The sequence below is a fragment of the Oncorhynchus gorbuscha genome, linkage group LG16, assembly GCF_021184085.1.
Source record: "Oncorhynchus gorbuscha isolate QuinsamMale2020 ecotype Even-year linkage group LG16, OgorEven_v1.0, whole genome shotgun sequence".
Lineage (NCBI taxonomy): Eukaryota > Metazoa > Chordata > Actinopteri > Salmoniformes > Salmonidae > Oncorhynchus > Oncorhynchus gorbuscha.
The window spans coordinates 73,836,442-73,856,560 of NC_060188.1; the positions used below are offsets into that span (position 1 = coordinate 73,836,442).

At 45.7% G+C, this 20,119-nt stretch overlaps 1 protein-coding gene across 5 annotated transcripts in view; it reads right to left on the reverse strand.

The window, feature by feature from the left end:
• Positions 1 to 5,691: 5,691 nt before the first annotated feature.
• Positions 5,692 to 20,119, reverse strand: part of LOC124000291 (roundabout homolog 2-like) — a 228,390-nt gene continuing 213,962 nt past the window's right edge. For 2 of the 5 annotated variants that reach the window (XM_046306561.1, XM_046306560.1), the window contains 7 exons: positions 14,815 to 15,087; positions 13,368 to 13,524; positions 12,170 to 12,427; positions 10,803 to 10,996; positions 8,427 to 8,591; positions 7,481 to 7,741; positions 5,692 to 7,352 (listed from right to left, as the gene is read on the reverse strand). In XM_046306561.1, the coding sequence (XP_046162517.1) occupies positions 7,351 to 7,352; positions 7,481 to 7,741; positions 8,427 to 8,591; positions 10,803 to 10,996; positions 12,170 to 12,427; positions 13,368 to 13,524; positions 14,815 to 15,087 (1,310 nt within the window). In that variant the 3' untranslated portion in view covers positions 5,692 to 7,350. The remainder of the gene's footprint in view (positions 7,353 to 7,480; positions 7,742 to 8,426; positions 8,592 to 10,802; positions 10,997 to 12,169; positions 12,428 to 13,367; positions 13,525 to 14,814; positions 15,088 to 20,119) is intronic. The other 3 variants (XM_046306558.1, XM_046306557.1, XM_046306562.1) reach the window with 2 other exon arrangements.

Consider the following 20,119-nt stretch of genomic DNA (forward strand, 5'->3'; position numbering starts at 1 on the left):
CAGGTGTATAAAATCGAGCCCACCGCCATGCAATCTCCATAGACAAACATTGGCTGTAGAATGGCCTTACTGAAGAGCTCAGTGACTATCAACGTTGCATTGTCAATTTTTATTTAACCAGGTAGGCCAGTTGAGAACAAGTTATCATTTACAACTGTGACCTAGCCAATATAAAAGATGCTAGGTCGCAATGTCATACCTTTCCAACAAATCAGTTTATCAAATTTGTACCCTGCTAGAGCTGTGCCGGTCAACTATAAGTGCTGTTATTGTGAAGTGGAATTGACTAGGAGCAACAATGGCTCAGCCGCGAAGTGGTGTGCCACACAAGCTCACAGAACGGGACCGCCGAGTGCTGAAGCGTGTAAAAATTGTCTGTCCTCAGTTGCAACACTAACTAGGTGTTAGCTAAGTTCCAAACTGACACTAGAAGCAACGTCAGCACAATAACTGTTCGTCGGGTGCTCTATCAAAGGGGTTTCCATAGCCGAGCAACCACACACAAGCCTAAAATCAAATCAAATCAAATGTATTTATGTAGCCCTTCGTACATCAGCTGACATCTCAAAGTGCTGCACAGAAACCCAACCTAAAACCCCAAACAGCAAGCAATGCATCACCAAAGCATCACCATGCGTAATGCCAAGTGTCGGCTGAATTGGTATAAAGCTAGCTAAACATTGAACTCTGGAGCAGTGGAAACACGTTCTCTGGAGTGAAGAATCATGCTTCACCATCTGGCAGTCCGACGGATTAATCTGGGTTTGGCGGATTTGAGGAGAACGCTACCTGCCCCAATGCATAGTGCCAACTGTAAAGTTTGGCGAAGTAATGGTCGTTTTCCATTGTTCGGGCTAGGCCCCTTAGTTCCATTGAAAGGAAATATTAACGCTACAGCACACAATGACATTGTACAGAGGATTCTGTGCTTCCAACTTAGTGGCAACAGTTTGGGCAAGGCCCTTTCCTGTTTCAGCATGACATTGCCTCCATGCATAAAGCGAAGTCCATACAAAAATGGTTAGTCGGGATTGGTGAACAAGAACTTGACTGGCTTGAACAGAGCATTGACCTCAACCCCATAATACACCTTTGGGATGAATTGGAACGCGTGGCCTAATCGCCCAACATCAGTGCCCGACCTCACTAATGCTCTTGTGGCTGAATGGAAGCAAGTCCCCACAGCAATGTTCCAACATCTAGTGGAAAGCCTTCCCAGAAGAGTGGAGGCTGTTATAGCAGCAAAGGGCGACCAAGTCCATATTAATGCCCATGATTTTGGAATGAGATGTTCGATGAGCAGGTGCCCACTTTTGTTCATGTAGTGTATGTTCTGTTTGATCATTCACACACAGTCATTCAATTCCCAAAATCAGTTGATAAAATGTAAATTATCTATCCTGTCAGTAGCAACATAATACATTGGTATATTCATGACTCTTTGTTCCAAATCCTTCTATTTAGTTTTGACGTTCCTGTAGATAAGTGTAGCCCACGGTGCCTGCCTGCCTGCCTGCCTGCCTGCCTGCCTGCCTGCCTGCCTGCCTGCCTGCCTGCCTGCCTGCCTGCCTGCCTGCCTGCCTGCCTGCCTGCCTGCCTGCCTGCCTGCCTGCCTGCCTGCCTGCCTGCCTGCCTGCCTGCCTGCCTGCCTGCCTGCCTGCCTGCCTGCCTGCCTGCCTGCCTGCCTGCCTGCCTGCCTGCCTGCCTGCCTGCCTGCCTGCCTGCCTGCCTGCCTGCCTGCCTGCCTGCCTGCCTGCCTGCCTGCCTGCCTGCCTGCCTGCCTGCCTGCCTGCCTGCCTGCCTGCCTGCCTGCCTGCCTGCCTGCCTGCCTGCCTGCCTGCCTGCCTGCCTGCCTGCCTGCCTGCCTGCCTGCCTGCCTGCCTGCCTGCCTGCCTGCCTGCCTCTCTATATATGCCGGTGTCTACTCTGCTCGTGTTAATTTCCTGCTTCAGTGGAACGAGTCACTCCAGGAGTGGTTTGTGACAATCCTCCGAATACCAAGCTGGTGAGAGAACCCTTGAGTTGTCGCTTACTGTTTAAATTATTACCAGTAATGGTGCCAGTGGTGTGGAGCCACTCGCAGTCCTCTGTACCTTCATTTCACCATTTAGGAATAGGAGAAGAGTGGGGGGACAGACATTTCTTCTCCCTGTTATTTCAATCTACTAAAATATCATGAAATGAGCATGTCAGCATTCCCAGAAATGTTACAATCCAATTATAATGGTATTTCTGCGTGCTGTTTGTTGTTGTTTGTAGATTGTATGCAAATGTAAACCTTATGCATGTGCTCCAGGACAATGAACCAAATGCAATCCACGGTGGTATACAAGCATTATGCAGTCTATTTAACAAATCTAAATGCACATGACTCTACAAGCTCTGCCATTATGACAGGCAGGCAGGCAGGCAGACAGACAGAGATGCAGACAGACAGGTAGGCAGACAGAGAGGTCATACGGTACACAAATCCATGAGGACATTGACATATCATTGTATTACCCTCCAGTCTCATATTGAAAGCAGTGTCAACGTAAACCCACATACAGCCCATGCAGCCCCAGGGAATCACAACTCATAGTTGACCTTCACAATGCCCTAGGAGCAGGTCATATGGTTAGAGACATACACTGTACTAAAGCGGTGGTGCCAAAGCAAACCATGTTTTAGAAGCCATGTGTTTTTGATGTCTGTGTGTATGTGTGTGTGTGTGTGGGCACCACACATTTCTGTATTTGCATGCATGTGTGTGTCTGTGCATGTGTTTGTGTGTCTGCGTGGTGGTGTGTGTGCTTGCATGCATGTATGTGTGTATGTGGACGTGTGTGTGGCACCTTAATTGGGGAGGATAAACTCATAGTTATGGCTGGAACAGAGTTATGCGTGTGTGTGGATTTATTTATCTCAGCCTGTTTATCCTTGGGCTCATAAGTGATGGTCTTGGTGGTGGTCTTCATGTCACTTGTTATTTGATTAAAAGAGAGACGTGGCAGCTGCTTCGAATAAAAGTAGGTAACTAGGCCATCTGGTGTGTTATTTACCAAAACTAAACTTTAGCAGAAGTCAGACAGGCAGCTGGAGTAGTGACAGTTGACACTACAGTACGTGAAATGGCTAGGAAATTAGTTAATTCATGAGCTAAAATGCAAAGAAACATCAATTATATTATTTTGAAAGACATAGAAGCAAAAATCTGAATTTAAGTTACTTCTCTATCTGTCTGAGCTGCCTATTTTCTCTATGTTATTCTTTCAGTTAGAGATAACAGGCTTATTGGTTACTCTGAAATCCAGTGGCAAAGAAGGCCTTTGTCTTGGACAACTGCTTTATGTCTATTCAAAATGGTTTCTTAGATACTACAGGTGTGTGTGTGTGTGTGTTGGTTTTACATTTGAACTTTATTGAACTAGGCAAGTCTGTTAAGAACAAATTCTTATTTACAATGATGGCCTACCGGGGAGCAGAAAAATCTGTCGTTCTGCCCCTGAACAAGGTAGTTAACCCACCTTGTTCAGGGGCAGAACGACAGATTTTTACCTTCTCAGCTCGGGGATTCAATAGTTAGAGCCCAACGCTCTAACAAATAACCTAAACCTCTAACCACTAGGCTACCTGCATTGTGTATGTATGTATGTGTTTTGCGTGTATGTTTCCTGTTTTCATTGCACTCTTGCCTCCCTCTGTTCACAAAGGGCTGTCCTTAATAAAAACCAAGGCTTTTAAAATGCTGGAGAATACCAGTGAGGCTGAAAGAGTAAAATGGAAGGCTATCACCCCAGTAGGCCTACAGCACTTGATCAGAGCACACACCTACAGTATGTATCTGACATACATAAATCCTGTCTCATAAATGATTTTATACGAAAGTATTTCAACTACAACATACTGTGTTATGGGGTTTTCATCTATATTGCATAATGGTACACAATGATTTCAAGCATGGTGACAATGCACAGTTAATAGTCTTTTTTATCACACAACACTGACTTCATGTTAATATGTTGCCTATATTTCATATTGAGTGAAATGGCCTGTGTCACAGAGACATAGAAAAGGTCATGTTGGTCCTCACAGAGCCAGCATGGAAGTGCCCACTCCAGGGGGAGAGATTAACAATGACGGTGGGAGACAGAGACAAACTGGCCACTGAGGTAGCTGAAGATCAGAGGACCCCCAGTCTTTACCTACCCCTCCATCTGGGGTTAGGGTCTACATAGCCTCGTCGAGAACAAGGCAAGCCTGGTGTAGTTCATGGCACAAAATCAGCTAAAAAATCGATGTAAATCAGTGACGCCTTGCAACATGTCAAACCAATCAAATGCCTTGTTTGGGCGGAGGTGCTCCCTAGATTAGTGTCGTAGGTACATCAGAGTGTGAGGATGGCCGAGAAATGGCCGCAGTAATGGTGCTATAGACTGGGCCTCCACACCCTCCACCTGGGGGTAATGGTACTGCAGACTGGGGCCTCCACCCCTCCACCTGGGGGTAATGGTACTGTAGACTGGGACCCCCTCCACCTGGGGTAATGGTGCTCTAGACTGGGACCTCCACCCCTCCACCTGGGGGTAATGGTGCTCTAGACTGGGACCTGCATCCTCTACTTCCCTGCGTCGTCTGCTGTCCTGTGGCCCATGTAATCACATCACACAAGATTACTGTTCAAACTTTGCAATCAGCCAAATTTCATGACTCATTGATGAGCTGTTCTAGCTCCAAGGCCACGGCTCTACAGAATCATTTCAAAGGTTTTGTCCACCCACGGAATGGCAACACTGAATAGAGGAAAGGTGTTACACATGATGGATGACTAAGCTGACAAGGTTAATCGTTATTGCAATGGGTGTAAAGAAGGGTGATATTACAGAAATGGAATGGAAAGGATGCGGGGTGGAATACGTTATAGCTTCCATTTCTGTCATTAGAGTCGTGTCCTGTTCCTCTGTGTTTGGCAGTAGGAACAGCCAGGCTTAGCCCAGAGAGGAGAGATGTACCGTATGTGACAGAGGCTGGAGCCAATGCAGTATGCAACGGTGATTTGGATAGTTGTAGTAGAAATGTGATCTCGTGTAGCAGTTGTGATTCATTAGGTGTAGAGTGTACAGTACGTGATATGACAAATGGAGTTGAAAGGCATGGATGCTCCAGGAAAAGCCACCATATAACTCTATAAATCAATGCAATTGCATTTCTTGAATGCAGTAAATGAGCTACAGTATGTCGACTGCTAACGACAAATGTCTGAAATGTGATCACCACTGAATTCACATGCATCTTCAAAATCCCATAAAGGTGATGGAAAATAACTGGAATAAAGGAGAGAATCATCATCGTCATCTTTCGTTGTATCATGAAATAACCAAATCGCCGATGCTAGAGTCGTGTTCAATATTTTCTTGGTAAATGGATAACTCTGACATTTCCTCCAGTGAGTAAACGTGTTTGGGTATAGGGAAAAAGAGAGTGAAGGGATGAATGCATAAAAATGGAGTAATAATTATTTTATTTTCCCCTTAGCTCTGACTAAGACCGATTTAACACAGAGACGCTTGAGAGAGGGAGACCGAGTATTGTTCTTATTCATATGTAACTAATCTCTCATCCTGTTAAAAGTGTGTGCACTATGCTAATGTGGAGCTTATAAGTGTATGCACATAATGTCCTAATGGGAAAATCAGTATTAAGAAAATCAGCATGAACAATTGTCATATGAGGAGAATATCTTGGACCATCAACCCACATGCATAGCACAGAGACTCATGGTTGATTCCACATACACATTTTATTTGTATCGTAGGACTGGCCACACTGTACGTGTATTCCTGAGGGCAGACCGGACTCTGGCAGGTACAGAGGTTTTACAGGTGGAGCCAATACAAAGAACAACCAGAAAAGAACCATACAAAGAAGGGAATCAAAACACTGCATTATGAATCTCGTAGGCAAGAACTGGCAACCAGCTGCCCTCCGTGACTGGTTACAGTGTTAAGGATTTCCTCACTTGGCAAGGGGCTCACTATGCCTAGGTAACCATACGTGTCCTGATGAGCGTTCATCTGTTACCAGTCTGTTACTAGGGTGATAAAGGGGCCACATTATACCGCACCACTAGGATTAAAACAGGCGGCCATCACATCTATGATGGGTCTATTATTATAATCTAATTGCATATTGTTGTTAATCATGCTTGCTAGTCACTCAGAGCTCTGGAAACCCAGTCCGGGATTAGCGAGATTTCTAAAGGCCAACATCTCTTCATCTTAAAACCTGTCTTACGCTGTCCCCATGGGTAACACTGACAGAGTCCATCTGTGCACACAGCTGTCCACACCTGATCACACCTGAGTGGTGCTCTATGGGCCCAACACCTCCCTATCAACTAGCTATTGTCCTCTGCCTCTGTATTAACAGTTCCATTTGAAACGTTACACATAGATGGTTTAACTTTATTGATTATTCTGAACTGTCATTATTTGGAGGGTTCCAAGTACTGCTGTCTCACTGTAATGGGCATATAGTGTATGGGCAACATTGCACATCTGTCACATCATCCCCACGGACCACTGCAGATTGAAAAACAAAACATCATAACATTTCCTATGTGGGCGTCTTTTTCATTTCTGAATTTCTTTTGTGTTTCTTATATCTCTCAATACATCTGTCTCTGAAAAGCATTTACTGTGTCAAATATTATATTTCTTAAATGTAAGGTATATTATAGACACTCCTCTCCATTATTCTTCTCTGAGCCTCAGCTGATGACTTTGTGCTTATCATCACAAAATGCTCTGTGCAAACAACAAAACAGTAGGTTCATCAAAATTAAGCAATATTTCGAGCATTTATGAAAAACAAATGTGGCACCACAGTCCATCAACTCACAATGTAAAATGACAAGTAAACGAGACAACTTCAATGTCAGAATTTGGCTTGCATAGCAAAGAAAAAAAGAAAAAAAAACTGAAAATACAAAACCTATTTACAGGAAATGCAAGTCCTTATACTTTCATGAGTCAATAGTTTAACTGCAGAGGTTTTTATTTTTCACTAATGTGGAGTGAGTTACTGTACATCATGTGACATGAAATTGGAGGGGCATGTGCTATACAGTATATTCTTTTGGAAGGAGGGATGAAAGTAACACTGTAAAAAGAACACTGAGATGTGTGTCTGTGTGTCTGTACATCACATTTACAGCTCTGCGTTTCTCTCTGGCTCCCTCTTTCTCTCTCTTTCATCTTACAGCCTTCTCTTTATATTCCATCCTGTAGCATTCGCAGAGGGGAAATCTCATTGCACTTATAGACAAGGTGTCCTGGGACAGGCAGCACAGGCAGCACCGACTCACAAAGACTCTGAGAGATGAAGACGCACAGACAGACAAAGGTGTGAACACAGTACATCACATATAACCAACAGTAAATTGCTTCACAGCAACCAGAAACAATACCATTGTGTGACTACGGAGAGCCTGAATACGTACATCGTTCTCCATAGCTATGCTCGGTGCTGTTGGGAGGCGGGTGGATGTTGTGTGGGTGGTCTGTGCCCACGCCAGCCGCAGCCCTGTGGCGTGTCCTGCCCAGAGTGGCCATGTTAGAGGATCTGCCTCTCCAGGAGGCCATATGCTGCCGCTCCAGCGTTGAGACCATACACTCCTCTGGGGGGTCCGAGCCACCAGACGCCCATGACCCGTGCAGCCTTGCCCCCACACTGTGGACAGGCTCAGGGGTAGGAGAGGCCACTGAGGAGGGAGAGGAGGACATAAGGCACTGGTTAATACTGCTCCCAAGATGGGTTATACACAGTGGCCTTTGTAATCGGTTGAACATGTCACAGAGATCAGCATGGCTATATACACTGAGTGGACAAAACATTCTATAACTTAGACTGACCAGGTGAGAGCCCTGAACCCTTATTGATGTCACTTATTAAATCCACTTCAATCAGTGTAGATGAAGGGGAGGAGACAGGTTAAAGAAGGATTTTTAAACCTTGAGAAAATTGAGACAAGGATTGTGTATGTGTGCCATTTAGAGGGTGAATGGTCAAGACAAAATATTTAAGTGCCTTTGAACTGGGTATGGTAGTAGGTTCCAGGTGCACCAGTTTGCGTCAAGAACCACAACGCTGCTGGGTTTTTCATGCTCAACAGTTTCCCGTGTGTATCAAGAATGTTCCACCAGTCAACATGAGCCAGCATCCTTGTTGAACGCTTTCGACACCTTGTAGTGTCCATGCCCTGACAAATTAAGTCTGTTCTGAAAGCAAAATGAGGTTGTACAACTCAATATTAGGAAGGTTTTCTTAATGTTTTGTACACTCAATGTAGTTTGTTATAAACCACATTCAACAAAGAGAGATACCATCCACCTTCCCCATCTCTCTCTCTCTGGCTGTCCTCTCTGCCCCCTCACCCCATGTCTTACCATCTGTGGGGGAGTCTCTCTGGCGGGGCAGTGTCCCAACAGTTTCTGCCTGGGGTTTGCGTCCAGTGTGTGTGGCCCTCTGGTGACCGAGGCTCTGTGTACCCAGAGCACTGCTCTCTGTGGAGCCTGAGCTGACTGGTCGACCCCGCTGGGAGTAACCTTTACCTACAGGGGGCGATGGAGAAAGGACAGGGACATAGGGACAGAGAATTAGGGAGACGCACAACATAGCTAATCAGTTTAGATTAGCAAGAAATCACTGATTATCATAGCTTTTGCACTGCTAAACTATATGCTAGAAATGATTCAGTGTAGTACTAAAATTAACTCGAGTATGAAAAAATACATGTTGTAAATCAAATTAACTGAGGAGAGGAAGATAGAGGGGGTACAAATCAGTGCAAGAAACCTTCCTAGATAAGACTGTTTGTGTGGGTAGTATGGGTAAACATTTACATCTTGACAATTCAATGTAAAGGATACAATGTGGTTATAATTCATGGCTCCCATCCTAAGTGCATTGGACTTTCTGTGTGTTTGTGTGTGTGTGTTGGCCTGGTCTTTGCGGAAGAGGAGACAACGGAGAGACCATTGTAGAGATAAGCTGATCTAGCGTAGCATTCTCCCCATAGAGGCAACACGGCAGATTACTGCACATCACCTACTTTATCACAGACACACCACAGTATATTAGCACAGTTTCCCGTGTCTAAGCCAGCACGCCATACGTTCCATGATCTCCCTGACTAGGACTGAACCATGGTCTCACTCTCTCCCACAACTCAGACTAGTGCTCTACAAAAACACATCACACTTTTGACCTCTGGATCTGTCCCCTCACCTTGTGCTCTCACTCTCCTTATTCTGCCCTTGAGTTGCGTTCCCATGCAAAACTAGACAGATAGCTAACAACTAAGTCTTCAATAAAACTCCCAAGGCGTGACTTTTCTTGAATGAATATATTGAAAACGTTTATGTTGTGAAACTGCAAAATACAGAAAAGAATATACTTTAGTGTTCAATTCACACCGACATACTGTAGCTGTACATTAAACATTTGAAGTTGCATAAATACAAAGCAAGCGCTAAGGTACCATGCATCTGGCATGATGCCAAACCATATAGCTAATTGTTAACCATATGGTAATTGCTCCTTTCATTACTCTAATAATGTATAACCATCTATGTAGAATAACAAAGCATATTACACTAGAAACAGTAACAAAACTACAGTATTGTATATTTTACAATTCGTTTGCATGACGCATGAGCAAAGTAATACAGCTAACGACATACACAAAAGGCATTGCAATTTGTGAGTAAATGCAACCAACATTGATATGTAAGAAACTCTATCAATAACAAGATTATCATCATTAGCTAAATGCTTGAATCGAACTCACAAACAAATATTTTTCCAAGGCTGAAGCGTGACAAGAAATAACTACATTGAAAGACCTGCACCGTAGCGTTGTTTGTAGCTGCTTCTTTGCGTGCAAAACAAATTCTGAACTTCCCGTTTGCGTTGTCTTTCTAAGTACCAAATAACACCTTTGAACACAATGGAAATCCAATTGAACCATTGTAATAAAATAATCTGTTATCTTCTAACAGGATGGCAGCACACTCCTCATAGCTTTTGATGTTAGACACTCTTCCGAGTCATTCGCTTTAGAGAGGCAATATGGCAATATGGTCATAAACTTGAAATTGGCATCTAGTGATTGAAAAAAACAACATAAATTAGATATTGTGGATAAATGATTGCTTCCATCTGAAATCAAATAACTTGCCAGTTTGACGTTTCTTTATTTAATGGAGATGGATTTCACTCATGTCCACACCAGATTACAATACATCTTTCCCTTTCATTCAATTCCTTGTTCAAATTAATGAGTCTGAATATCACAATATGAAAAAATCTGACAATTGGTTCTGAGTATGACACGATACGGTTGAGAAAATTGGAAATAAAAAAACTGTCAGTCGAAACTGCATAATGAGCAAGGCATTTAGTCTCCGTAAGTGGTGACTGAATAAAACCATATTGCTATTGCCAATTTTTCTCACTGCTCCCAAATCTTTGTCATCCTGCTCGATTTAAAGATGTGTGCACCTGTCTGCACTGTGAAGAAATGAGGGGCATGATCTGAGTGTATGTATGTATGTATGTATGTATGTATGTATGTATGTATGTATGTATGTATGTATGTATGTATGTATGTATGTATGTGTGTGTGTGTGTGTGTGTGTGTGTGTGTGTGTGTGTGTGTGTGTGTGTGTGTGTGTGTGTGTGTGTGTGTGTGTGTGTGTGTGTGTGTGTGTGTGTGTGTGTGTGTGTGTGTGTGTGTGTGTGTGTGTGTGCGCGTGTCTCACCTGAGCCCTCATGGTTGTCCATGCTGCATCTGGCCGTGTAGTCAAAGCCACAGAGCTGATGTGACACTCCGTAGGCTTTATCCTCCTCTTCCTCACACGGGATGTTGTTTCCCAGGTCAGACCCAAGCGTGCTGGACACGTACCCCATCGGAGGGACAGGGGCCATAGGCGGGTGTTGGCTGCCCTTCATATGCCTGTATAGAACATAAGGGAACATGTTATGGCGCTGAGGCTGGACACAGAGCGGTAGAGAAAGACACTAACAAACAGGAAGTAAAGGCCAAAACACAAATCCACGAACAACCAAATACCAGAGTGCAGTACTAGAGCCCCGTTCAGCATGTGTGAGTGAGTGCCTGTGTGTGAGATTGAATTCATTATTTTCCATGTGCGGCGCACGGCGATTGCTTTGGCTAGTTCTGCGGTGCTCGTGCTCGCACTAACACAATGAACTGGTAATTGTCTGGGTGAAGGGAGAAGAATGGCAGGCTAGGCAGGGCTGTCAGTAACATGTCTGTTATCTCCCCCACAGCTGTCCCCTCTGAAGCCTCGCCCCACGCCTAGCCCCACTATGGATGAGACACCCATGTAATTAGCAGCTCTTGTTCCTGTTGTCAAAGCAGCGCGCTAGGCCAAACCCCATCATTACCACCTCAACGAGTTTTCCTACTGACATGACAAGTTTCCCAATGAGGTGTAATCAATGAAGGGCTGTTTTTATATTTTGCAGGAAACATGAAACCAGGGGATAGGATGACATACCTAAATACCACACTGATATGAAACACTCAAAAAAACTGGCTATTGATATACAAAAGCATCCAGATCAATTGGTGAGAATGACATCTCATTCATCCACAGCACAAAGCAGAAATTGCAGGGTAAATGTCTCATGATTGAAATATCATAGGCAATTTAGTCTAACAAGTACCTGGGGCAATTCAAAAGAACACAAAGTACAGTACTTTCATTTCATAGAGGAAAGTGGATACATAATACACTGAAAACATGTAGCAAGCACAATTTTTGTATCATATCATGATCTATGGATACATAGAAAGTAGTTTCTCTCACCAGACTCAGACTTGAGAAGAGACTAGAAAGAAAGTAGTCTCTCTCGCCAAACTCAGATTTGAGAAGAGACTACATGGAAAGTAGGCTCTCTCACCAGACTCAGACTCGAGAAGAGACTAGGTAGAAAGTAAAGTATAATATATTTTTTTAATAAAGACATTGTTCCTGGAGGTTCATGCTCTACAACATTTGTAAGTCTCTCTGGATAAGAGCGTCTGCTAAATGACTTAAATGTAAATGTTAAATGTTAATAAAGACATTGACAGATCCACAGTAAATTCTCTCCTGCTCACCACGTCTGTTTGGCCACTTGGTACTGGTAGGCTCTGGTCAACTCATCCAGGTGGGCCTGCAGCATGGACTGCATCTCCTCGTGGTGGGTGGAGCTAAGGGAGGAGGATGACGGTTGGCTGTAGGGAGCTGCTGCCGGGGAGGAAGCCACTCCCCTGAGGGGCGGGGTGGGCACTCGCTCCTCCTCCATATCGTCGTCCAATCCCTGGTGGAGGTACGTCTGAACAGGAAGGGGCGGGGCCCAGCTGTCGCTGTCATACCTGCAACATGAACTACAATGTGAGTAATTTGAACTGAAACCATATCCTGCACTTCTCTGTGGATGTGTGTGTTTAAAGTGTTTAGAATTCTAAGTGTTACTGCTAGTGCTCTCAGTGTTGTACGCTTAGCTCACAGACAAATACAATTGTTTTTCTACTGGTTTGTATTTTGCCAGACCATTAAAAACATTGTTATCTGATGTTCTATCTCTCAGCAGAGGGAGAGAGGGAATTACACACATTTGCTGCTGTTTGTAATTACAAATCCACTGGCAGGGATGGGGAGATCAAATTACAAGATCTAACCACATGCTGTTTTGTCATAAGTGGTGGTTTAACCAGCCAAAGCTGCCTGAAATGGGCTGCAAGATATGTGTTCACACCCCAAGGTTTTCTCACTGCCATCCTTCCAAAAAATGCCTGTGACAAAAACAGTGTATTTTTCATGTAATAACCAAGCAGAGTAATGAAGGTTTCCTCAGTATGACTAGTACAGGCACCGGCAGAGGGAGATTACTACTCCATGTAGCAACCTCCTGCTCGTCTGTGCTTAGCGCTCTCCTTGAGTGCACACACACACACACACACACACACACACACACACACACACACACACACACACACACACACACACACACACACACACACACACACACACACACACACACACACACACACACACACACACACACACACACACACACACACAGCTGGAGATATAGGTAGGTTCATGGAGAGAGAGAGAGCCACGCTGGTTACAGCCAATTAGGAGAGGGTTTGCTTTCCTCTCAGTGGTTCACAGACATACCTCAGATCCCTTATAGACAAGAGAGGCTGCATGTGTTCCTTGTCATTATTTCACTTCCTGTGTAGCATCATGATATGATATTTATAGGTATATGTATAGACGTGTGTCCAGACAGAGTGAATATTATCTTACCCTCCTCCATGGTTCTCTGGGGGGTAGTGGTCCACTTCGGTGCCTGGCAGAGGGTGCATGGGTGGGGGAGGCAGGGGCATGTTGACCCAACAGGACCCATTGGATTTGGAGGTCTTTGTCCCACCCTTTAACTTCTTTTTCTTGCCGCCCTTTCCACCTGAGAAGGAAAGAGAGAGAGTGAAAAATACAGATAGAGAGAGGGAAGGGAAGTCAGAGATTGATAGTTTATCTTATCAGCCTGGTCTCTGCCTCACAATACGGAGATATCCCTATAGCCCTCAAGCTGTGGGTTTTAATGAGCTGATACTATTCCCCATTGGGTTCAAACACACACACATACACACACTGCTGCTTGGAAAGCTATTTTATCATCACCTGGGCTTTCTCCCTCTCTTTCTCCCCCATCTGGCTCTCATTATTTCTCTCCTCTCAGTGTGCTGACGGAGCACTAAGACTTTTCCTCTATGTTGACATTTCTTAAAGAGGCATAGAGACCTGGGGCCCGGGGCTGCAGGCTGGCTTCCTCCCTTCTCTCTTTTCCTCTTCCTCTCTGTTCCTTATCTCTCTCAAGTAACCAGCATTCAGCTGAGCATACAGCCCAGAGCACATAAGAGAATGGACGTCCGACCAACAGACAGACAGCCTAAGAACTTCTCAACAATACGCCTCCACTCCGCACAGCCAAGCTAATTGTATATCCACGGGTCAAAACACAAAGGAATCCCTGCCTCTGCTAATCAAATTAATCCAAAGAAATGTGCCTTAATTCTCTGACATTTCTAGGGTAGAAAAACTCCTGAGGCTGAGGAGTAAAAATCAACATGAGGAGAGAGGAGCGATTAACAACAATATCCTCAGGGTCCATTTTCAATGAAAATGTAAATATAACATTCCCCTCTCTCTGCTGCCCCCCTCTCGGTCCCTCTTTATCTCGCTCTCTTTAATATGTTTTTACAGAGTGTGTGTGTCTCTCTCTCTCTCTCTCTCTCTCTCTCTCTCTCCCCCCCCTCTCTCTCTCTCTCTCCAAGGTGGCAGGTAGCCTTGTGGCTAAAATCTGTCAATGTGCCCTTGAGCAAGGCACTTAACCCTAATTGTTCCTGTACTGTAAGTCGCTCTGGATAAGACCGTCTGCTAAAATGTCAACTAAACATGCTGCTCTTTTCCAATAAATCTACTGAAAATAATCTCTTCTTCTATTGTTTCTATTGACTCTGTTCTTTCTTTATCTCTCTTTCTCTACTCCTATTGTTATTCCAAAAAGGCATCTAATGAATGCTAAACTTCACTCTGTGACTGACCATCCAGTCGATGCTACAATTTAGGGAGAGCTGTTGCTATGCTTTAGAGCACGCTCCTTCAGGGCACACACGCAGGCACACATTCAAAACCACATAGCCCTAACCAGCCCATCCCCTCCCTGTGTTTCCCCAGTGTTGCTGTTGTGTACCGTTGCAGGGGCGTCCATCGGTCATTGAGTAGCCCAGGTTGGCTATTTCCTGCTGGGCTCGAAGGGAAGCCTTCCAGCGAGGATCTGGTCTGTCCACAGCCAGCTCATGGAAGCTGTTGGAATGCAGGATCTGAGTGGTGGCATAGGGGGTGGCCTGGCTGCCCCGTGCTGGGCTGCTGTAGCCCGCCTTGCCTGTGAAGTCTATACTGCTGTATATGGCACCATCAGACAGCATGGTACCTGTCTTTTCACCCGCTCCAGAGGGCAGCACGTCTGAGATGAGCGAGACAGCAGGGAACAGACAGAGATTCATGGAGATAAAGTTACCAATCTTTAAGGTCAGTGTGTAACACATTATCACTCCCTGCTGCTCCAGTGTTAGGCTCTCTGGATTAGTTAAACTGATATCAAATGAACTGAGATGAATCCAAGTGATTAGCTAGCAGAATAATTATCATGTTGTCATGCAATGCCTTGTAGGGGCCCTACGCTGTGACACAGGGAAAGGGCCTGTCACACAAGGCTGACCTTCAGCTTTACCCACAGGAGCCCCAGGCCTCTCATCAGCCTGGTGGGAGTTAAATGAGCTACAGGAAAATGGCACCAATACACACATAGCATCTCTCCTTCTCAAACAGCCACACACACAAGTACACAGACATAAACACTCATCACCACAAGCCCACATCTATTATTAGGAGTTCAAGCTAACGAAGCTGGTGAAAACCTATTGAATTTGCTGCTGTGGGTTATTATTATTCTGCTTATGGATAAAGTTCTAACAACGCAATATTTTCCAGAAAAGTACTTAAAATAACATGGCCGTTACTGACCAATAAGCATTTAATTGTGCGTGGTCTGGCACATAAATCAGTCACATGATATTCCTATTGTAATAATACTTGGTACACATGTTCCAAACACTCTGAAGAACAACACAGTGGAGCTATTTTTATTTAACTAGGCAAGTCAATTAAAACAAATTCTTATTTACAATGACGGCCTACCGGGGAACAGTGGGTTAACTGCCTTGTTCAGGGGCAGAACGGGGATTTGATCTAGCAACCTTTCAGTTACTGGCCCAACGTTCTAACCACTAGAGTACCTACCAGCTATAACAGGAACCTGTTTATATATCTTAATCTTTTTAACTCAGAGTGATGACATTTTGCACATATGCTCAAGGATATGTGCGTAGCTAACCTGTAAAGTATGGTTCAGTTTGTTCACATGGTGATGCTGTTGGACAGGAAAAAACATTCAGGCAAGCTCATTGGCTCATAGCGGCCATATTGTTTCAGCTAGGGTCCTGGAAAATATTGCGTTTGAAGATATGCATCCATACATGCTAAATACCATACTACTTTAAAGTAGTCAACATCATTAAAAATAGTCCAAAATACAGATTCATAGCCCTTGACTTACAGTGAATTCGGAAAGTATTCAGACCCCTTGACTTTTTCCACATTTTGTTACGTTACATCCTTATTCTAAAGTGGATGAAATAAAACACACCCCAGATATATGCCTCATCACAATTCTACAGATCAATTGACATTTCCTAAGACTTCATGGTATAGTTTCTGCTCTGACGTGCACTGTAAACCGTGGGAACGAATATACTGTAGACAGGTCTGTTTCTTTCTAAATCATGACCAAACAATTGGCCACTGGTGGACTCCAATCAAGTTGTAGTGACATCAAGAATGATCAAAGAAATTGAATGCACCTGAACTAGATTTGGAGTGTCATAGCAAAGGGGTGTGAATACTTATGTAAATTCAATATTTTTTGTATTTCATTTTCAAGAAATTTGCGAAAAAATGTAAAAACATGTTTTCTCTTTGTCATTATGGGGTGTGTAGATGGGTGAGAAAAACAAACATATTTAAGCCATTTTTAATTCAGGCTGTAACACAACATAATGTGGAAAAAGTCAGGGGGTATGACTACTTTCTGAAGGCACTATATATCGAAGCATACTGCATGAACAGTTTGATTTTGAGTTCTGATATTTGGCAAGCATGGTAAGGATGAGTAAGTATAAGTAGCTCATCATCCTAGGGTGATGTGTCCAATTTGCCCCTATGTTGGTGCTATGGGGCCAGTGTGTGAGTATGTGCTTGTGTGTGTGTGTGTGTGTTTGACTGTGGATTTATGTGTGTAAAACGTTTCATTGTGAAACACTATTAATACACCCGATGCACCTCTTCAGGTACTACTAACACTTTTGCCCTCTTATAACTACTTCTCAACTCACTTCAACATTTATCAACAATGAATAACAGTATGTCCCTCTCGCTCTCTGTCTCTCGCTCTACCGCACCTGCTGTCTTGACCTCTGAATTCTCCACTATGGAAAGCCAACTGACATTTACTCCTGAGGTGCTGACCTGTTGCACCCTCTATAACCACTGTGATTATTATCTGACCCTGTTGGTCATCAATGAATGTTTGAACAACTTGAAGAACAATCTGGCCTTAAGGAAATGTATTCTTATAATCTCCACCGGTCACAGCCAGAAGAGGACTGGCCACCCCTCAGAGACTGGCACCTCTCTAGGTTTCTTCATAGGTTCCTGCTTTTCTAGGGAGTTGTACCTAGCCACCTTGCTTCTATATCTGCATTGCTTACTCTTTGGGTTCTAAGCTGGGTTTCTGTTTAAGCAGAACATTCTGCTGATGTAAAAAGGGCTTCATAAATACATTTGATTGATTGACCTAGCTTGAACCCTGGCAATGCTGCTTGCAGGTGTCACGCCTTGGTCATTGTATTTTGTGTTTTTGTTATATGTTTGGGTAGGCCAGAGTGTGACATGGGTTTATATGTTGTATTCGTATTGGGGTTTGTATTATTTGGGATCGCGGCTGATTAGGGGTGTGGTATAGGCTTGGCTGCCTGAGGCGATTCTCAATTAGAGTCAGGTGCTTATCATTGTCTCCAATTGGGAACCGTATTTAGGCAGCCTCAGTTTCGCTTTGTATTTTGTGGGTGTTTGTTCCTGTCTTTGTGATGTATTCACCAGATAAGCTGTAATTAGTTTCACGTTTCGTTTGTTGTTTTCCTATTTCAGTTATTTCATGTACCGTTTTCATTCATTAAAGTCATGAGTAACCTACACGCTGCATTTCGGTCTGACTCTCTTCTTACAACAGACGAACGTCGTTACAGAAACACCCACCACCTCTCCCGGACCGAGCAGCGTGTAACTGGCAACGACGCAGATAACTGGCAGGAGCTAATGGAGTATACGACGTGGGAAGAAATTGACAGGTGGGCGGCCGACCCAGAGAGAGTGCAGGCGCCCGCCTGGGATTCGCTTCAGCAGTGCATAGAGGGCTACAGGCGAATCGAGTCAAAGAAAAAGACACGCCGGCTAAAACGGAGAGGCGCTGGTTTAAACAGGCAGCGACAGCTGGAGCAGCAAAGGGAGGATGAATTATTCGGAGAATGGACATGGGAAGACGTGTTGGATGGTAAAGGTTGTTACACTTGGGAGGAGATATTGGCCGGAAGAGATCGCCTCCCATGGGAACAGGTGGAGGCACTAAGGAGAGCAGAGGCAGCCTGAGATAGGAGCCGACGATACGAGGGAACACGGTTGGCAAGGATACCTGAAAAGCAGCCCCAAAAAATTATTGGGTGTGGCTAGAAGGGAGAATAGTTATGCCAGGTAGGAGACCTGCGCAAACTCCCTGTGCTCACCGTTGGGCTAGAGAGACCGGGCAGGCACCGTTTTATGCTATGGAGCGCACGGTGTTTTCAGTGCGGGAGCATAGCCCGGTGCGGCACATACCAGCTCTTCCTATTGGCCGGGCTAGAGTGGGCATCGAGCCAGGTAAGCTTGGGCAGGCTCAGTGCTCAAGAGCTCCAGTGCGTCTGCACGGTCCGGTCTATCCAGAGCCACCTCTACACACCAGTCCTCCGGTAGCAGCTCCCCGCACCAGGCTTCCTGTGCGTGTCCTCGATCCAGTACCACCAGTTCCAGCACCACGCACCAGGCCTCCAGTGCGCCTCGACTGTTTAGCACAGCCAGAGCCTTTCTCCTCTCCTGCGCTGCCGGAGTCTCCCGCCTGTTTAGCACAGCCAGAGCCTTTCTCCTCTCCTGCGCTGCCGGAGTCTCCAGTCTGCCCAGCGCCGCCAGTGCTCCCAGTCGGCCCAGTGCGACCAGTGCTCCCAGTCGGCCCAGCGCCGCCAGTGCTCCCAGTCTGCCCAGCGCCGCCAGTGCTCCCAGTCTGCCCAGCGCCGCCAGTGCTCCCAGTCTGCCCAGCGCCGCCAGTCTGCCCAGCGCCACCAGTGCCGCCAGTCAGCCCAGCGCTGCCCGACAACCAGTCTCTTCCAGATCTGCCCGACAACCAGTCTCTTCCAGATCTGCCCGACAACCAGTCTCTTCCACATCTGCTCGACAACCAGTCTCTTCCAGATCTGCTCGACAACCAGTCTCTTCCAGATCTGCCAGCCAGCCAGGATTTACCAGAGCCTACTACCTGCCTGGGCTTCCTCTCAGTACTGGGCTTCCTCTCAGTACTGGGCTTCCTCTCAGTACCGGGCTTCCTCTCAGTACCGGGCTTCCCCTCAGTACCGGGCTTCACCTCAGTACCGGGCTTCACCTCAGTACCGGGCTTCCCCTCAGTACCGAGCTGCTTCTGTCCCGGGCTGCCCCTCAGTCCCTGCCCCTCAGTCCCGAGATGCCCCTCTGTCCCGAGATGCCCCTCTGTCCCGAGATGCCCCTCTGTCCCGAGATGCCCCTCTGTCCCGAGATGCCCCTCTGTCCCGAGATGCCCCTCTGTCCCGAGATGCCCCTCTGTCCCGGGCTGCCCCTCTGTCCCGGGCTGCCCCTCTGTCCCGGGCTGCCCCTCTGTCCCGGGCTGCCCCTCTGTCCCGAGATCCCCCTCTGTCCTGAGATGCCCCTCTGTCCCAAGCTGCTCCTCAGTTATGTGGGGATCTGGGTGAGGACTATTAGGCCATGGTCGGCGGAGAGGGTGGATTATCCCAGGACGCGAAGGGGAGGAAATAGGACATTAATGGAGTGGGGTCCACGTCCCGAGCCAGAACCGCCACCATGGACAGATGCCCACCCGGACCCTCCCTATGCTCTTGAGGTGCATCCGGGAGTCCGCACCTTAGGGGGGAGGTTCTGTCACGCCTTGGTCATTGTATTTTGTGTTTTTGTTATATGTTTGGGTAGGCCAGGGTGTGACATGGGTTTATATGTTGTATTCGTATTGGGGTTTGTATTATTTGGGATCACGGCTGATTAGGGGTGTGGTATAGGCTTGGCTGCCTGAGGCGATTCTCAATTAG